Source organism: Suncus etruscus, chromosome X (genome assembly GCF_024139225.1).
Source record: "Suncus etruscus isolate mSunEtr1 chromosome X, mSunEtr1.pri.cur, whole genome shotgun sequence".
NCBI lineage: Eukaryota > Metazoa > Chordata > Mammalia > Eulipotyphla > Soricidae > Suncus > Suncus etruscus.
In genome coordinates this window covers 19,632,261-19,636,721 of record NC_064868.1, presented here as the reverse complement: position 1 = coordinate 19,636,721, position 4,461 = coordinate 19,632,261, and the positions used below count along the sequence as shown (strand labels likewise).

At 46.9% G+C, this 4,461-nt stretch overlaps 1 protein-coding gene across 1 annotated transcript; it reads right to left on the bottom strand.

The window, feature by feature from the left end:
* Positions 1 to 1,279: 1,279 nt before the first annotated feature.
* Positions 1,280 to 4,231, bottom strand: LOC125998762 (transcription factor SPT20 homolog). The gene has a single exon (XM_049766831.1). It carries the CDS (start codon positions 4,229 to 4,231, stop codon positions 1,280 to 1,282), a length of 2,952 nt encoding a protein of 983 aa, XP_049622788.1.
* Positions 4,232 to 4,461: the final 230 nt, after the last annotated feature.

Here is a 4,461-nt window from a genome sequence, read left to right as displayed (position 1 = left end):
CAAAAACAAAGTAATACCAAGTCTCTAAAACAGTCCAAGTCACAGAGCAGAAAACAGAGGTGGCAACCAAGGGCTGGAGGCAGAGGAAAACAGGGTATTGGGGTTCAAGGGGGTGGTTTGACTTCTGCAGGCTAGCACTATTCTGGAGATCAGCTGCACAAGCATGGGAGCCCCTTTACACAGCTGCACTGTACTCTTCAGATGGCTAAAGTGGAGCATTTTATGATGAATTCTCAAGCCTATTTCAACGTTTTAAATAACTGGTAAAAAAAAAAAAAGCATGTTCATTTAAACATCATTGAATTGCACTTTTATTGCCTGAGAGAAATTCTAAGCTTTAGGACTTTAAATGGGACTTCCTAGTTTGCTTTGGAATACTCTTTCTTTTTCTTTTTTTTTTTTTTTTTTTGGTTTTTGGGCCACACCCAGCGGTGCTCAGGGGTTACTCCTGACTGTCTGCTCAGAAAAAGCTCCTGGGGGCCGGAGAGATAGCATGGAGGTAAGGCATTTACCTTTCATGCAGAAGGTCATCGGTTCGAATCCCGGCATCCCATATGGTCCCCCGTGCATGCCAGGAGCAATTTCTGAGCACGGAGCCAGGAAAAACCCCTGAGCACTGCTGGGTGTGACCCAAAAAACACAAAAAAAAAAAAAAGAAAGAAAAAGCTCCTGGCAGGCATGGGGGGACCATATGGGACACCAGGATTCGAACCAACCACCTTAGGTCCTGGATCGGCTGCTTGCAAGGCAAACACCGCTGTGCTATCTCTCCGGGCCCTGGACATACTTTTGAACACTAAACTCAAAACAACTAAGTGAATGGTCACCATCAAAGTGATGACTTGAGCAAAACCAACCCAGTTTCTAAAATCACGTCCTTTTTTAATGTGAAAAGCCAAGGAGCTGTACTTCTCACTAAAGCTTGTCCAACCCTGTCAAATACTGATCCACTGCAGAGACCCAGAATGGAAAATCTGTAGGGTTGATGCTCTTGTTATTTGGCATGAGAGAGAATGGGGAGCCAGAAAGATAGTTCAAAGGGCTTAGCACTGGTTTGGTATGCAGTAGAACCAACATTGATCCCTGGCACAATAGGCCACCTAGGAGTGACTCCTGAGGACAGAGTTGGGACCAAGAACTGGCAGGTATGGCTCCAAACAGAAACAAATCAAAATAATTCAAGAGAGAGAATAGCACAAACGTAGAAATTGGGAGTAGTTAGCAGGTCTGAATTTATTTTACCTTTAGACAGCCTGGCTGTCTGCTGGTTCTGAGAGGTTCAGCTCTCCAGGATGGTGATTGCGCCATGATCACTGTGTGCTGCATGGTTCTCCACAATGGCAACTGCTTCTTTTATGACCATGGGCTCAACTCTGATGGCAGAAGTGGCTGGTGGTGTGGACACAGTGGCTCCTATTCTTGGGCCCAAGGTTATTGTTCTTCTGTCTGTGGCTGGTGTTGCAATCGTGGCTGATGGTCTTCTGACCGTGGCTACCAAGGCCGTGGCTGCTACCGAGGAAGTGGCTACTGTTGTTGAAACCATGGCTGATGGGCTTCTGACCACAGCTACCGAGGCCGTGGCTGTTACTGAGGTGGTGGCTACCGCTGTTGAGATCATGGTTGATGGTCTTCTGGCCGTGACTACCGAGGCCTTGGCTGCTACCGAAGTTGTGGCTACTGCTGTTGAGACTGTGGCTCTGGCTGTGGCCACCAAGCCCACAGCTGTTACTGAAGCCTTGGCTACTGCTGTTGAGGTCATGGCTGATGGTCTTCTGGCCGTGGCCACTGAGGCTGTGGCTGTAACTGAGGCAACAGCTGCTGCTGTTGAGATTGTGGATGGTCTTCTGGCCATGGCTGTTGTTCTTCTGGCTGCAGCTGCTACTACTGAAGCCTTGGCTACTGTTACTGTGGTCGTGGGTGTAGTGGCCATACAGACAGGAACAGGACGCTGCCGAGTATTATTTGACACTGATCTTCGCTGGAGCAAGTTAAGCTGAGCCAACGCTGCCGCCTGGGACTGCAAACATCCCACTCCATTAAGTTTAAAGACCACAGATCGCTGACCACCAGAAGAAGGCTGTGTTGTGGATGCCTGTGGCACAGGCTGTGGAGCACTAGAAACGTAATTCTGCTGAGGAAACTGCTGACTTGGGATCAGTTGAAATACCTGTTGCTGCTGCTTTGTCTCTTGCTGGGTCTTCAATAGAATGGAACCTTGTGAAAGCTGAAATAAACGCACAGGCTTGAGACCAGAAGGACCTTTCAAGAAAAATTGAACGCCCGTTTGAGGCAATGTACTGGGCTGCACCCGGGGCGGTGGGGCTTTGATACGTTTACTGCTGGCCTTCTTGCCAGCAGGAGCCCTGGTTTTGGAGATCAAGGCTGGCATGGGGTTGGAATCACTTACCGAAGATGGTGCTGCACGCTGAAGACTCGCCACTTTGATGAGACTCGGTCCTGCAGAGTTGGCAGGAGCCTCCAAGGCTGGCATGGGGTTGGAATCACTTACCGAAGATGGTGCTGCACACTGAAGACTCACCACTTTGATGAGACTTGGTCCTGCAGAGTTGGCAGTGTCCTGGGTGGCTTGAGGCCTCTCTGAGGACTTGACAGTGGGCAGGGCCAGTGTTGGTTGTGATGAGGTGTCACTACTTGGGGCCAGACTGTTTTGTAATGATGTGGCAAATGATGTGAGCAAGTCAGCTGCAGGAGTCATCTGGACTCTGTTCACTTCCACAGAGGATGTCTGGGAAGGAGATGGTGGCTCAGAAGCAGGATCAGGTGATAAAGAGCAAAAAAAGCTTCTTGTCTGCTCAGGAGTAAAAATATTACATGAGGAACTGTCTTCAGAGCTTGGAAGTGTCATAGGTAGATCATAAAAGTCATTTTCCTTCTCCAGGATTGAACTGGGAGTCAGCATTGACTCAAAATGTACTCTTTCACTTCCTTGGGAAAGTTGACCAGCAGAGACACCAGAGCTAGTGGAGTCTCTAACTAGACTATCCTTCGAGGCTATCTCCTCAGGCCAATTGATCATGCTCCTAGTGTCCATCTTAGACTCGGGCTTAATACCATATGAATGGTCATCAGTGGAGGAGTGGGCTGGAGACAGTGGTGTCTCACATCTGGCTTCTGTATATGACTTTATCCCAGAGAAAGGTGGGTCATTAGATGACTGCATCAAGATCGACTTGGTTGTCTGAGACTGTTGGCCAGCTTTACATCCAAATCCAGAATTATCTTTTGCCTCTCGGGCTGGCCAGGATGCTGGTTTTGAGATACTTGTCCTGCCTTTTGCGTATTTCTCCACAGCTACTTCAGAAGGGACAGCCAAGTCACAGGGTCTCTGTTTCCAAGTATCTACACAACTGCCATCAGAAATTTTGAGATCATACTGTGGGATGGCTCTACTTCGTTTGCTTCTTTTGCAGTTATTCACCATGCTTAGCTCAGGAGGACATAAGCAACCAGACATCTCCTCCTGCCTACTAAGAGAGGAAGAAGAATACCTCTTGAGGCTTCTTCTCATTGAGTGAGTGTTCATCTTTTGCTTATTGTAGAGCAGTCGGTTTGTAGTGCAGGCAACTGCTACAGAAGGGTCAAGACACAGTGGGTCGGCTGTTGCTAAGAGCAGCTGGCTCTCAAGCATTAGTTTGTCTTCCTGAGACCATAACTGGCTATTGCTGGTCATTGAATGTACATCACAGGCTAAAGTCTGCATGGTTGGTTGTAAGAGAATATGCCTACTCTGGTAGCCAGGAGGTGTATTGCTCGACTGCCTGTAGTCCCTGATTTCTGCTATGATACATCCAGAGTAAAAAATATTAATGTGAGACTTATCCAGGAGATCCACCAAAATAGGAGGTAATTGTTCTGCATCCAAGTAGTCAAGCAATTCTGATTCTTCATAAGGCAGGTTTATGGACTCTGAACAAGTCCCATTTTTGTCCTTCAGCATCAGTGAATAACCATCTTTTCCTGGCAATAGATTTACAATTAAACAGGGCAGTGGCTCTCTCTTAACAAACTTCTCTAGTAAGTTCACATTGGTTTTTAATGACTGTATTTCCTCAGGCTCCTTTTCGCATTCTTCAACATATATCTCATATAATTTTTCATGGATAGATTTTCCCCCATCAGATGAGTAATTCCTGTTAGGGGGTCTCTGTTGGGCTCTTTCAATGATACACTCTGCCTGATCCAAAGCTTGTTCTAAAGGTTGTTGTTGCATTGTGGCAAAGTAGGGACCCTAAATGAAGAGAAAGTTAAAAATAATGAAACTTCAAAAAAGAGATAAAATATAAGTGAAGGGAGTGATAACCGGGTCTTTGCTATCAACATAATCCCACACTGGAGGAGCCAGCCTGCAACATGGACATCACCAAACCAGCCTCCCATTTTTTATCCCAAATCCTTGCAATTTCAAGGAATACCTGTACCTGATTAAGCTGCCTCCAAGCT

Bases quoted from the DNA above. Each gene is read 5' to 3' on its own strand.
- LOC125998762 (XM_049766831.1), bottom strand. From the start codon at position 4,231: ATGCAACAACAACCTTTAGAACAAGCTTTGGATCAGGCAGAGTGTATC.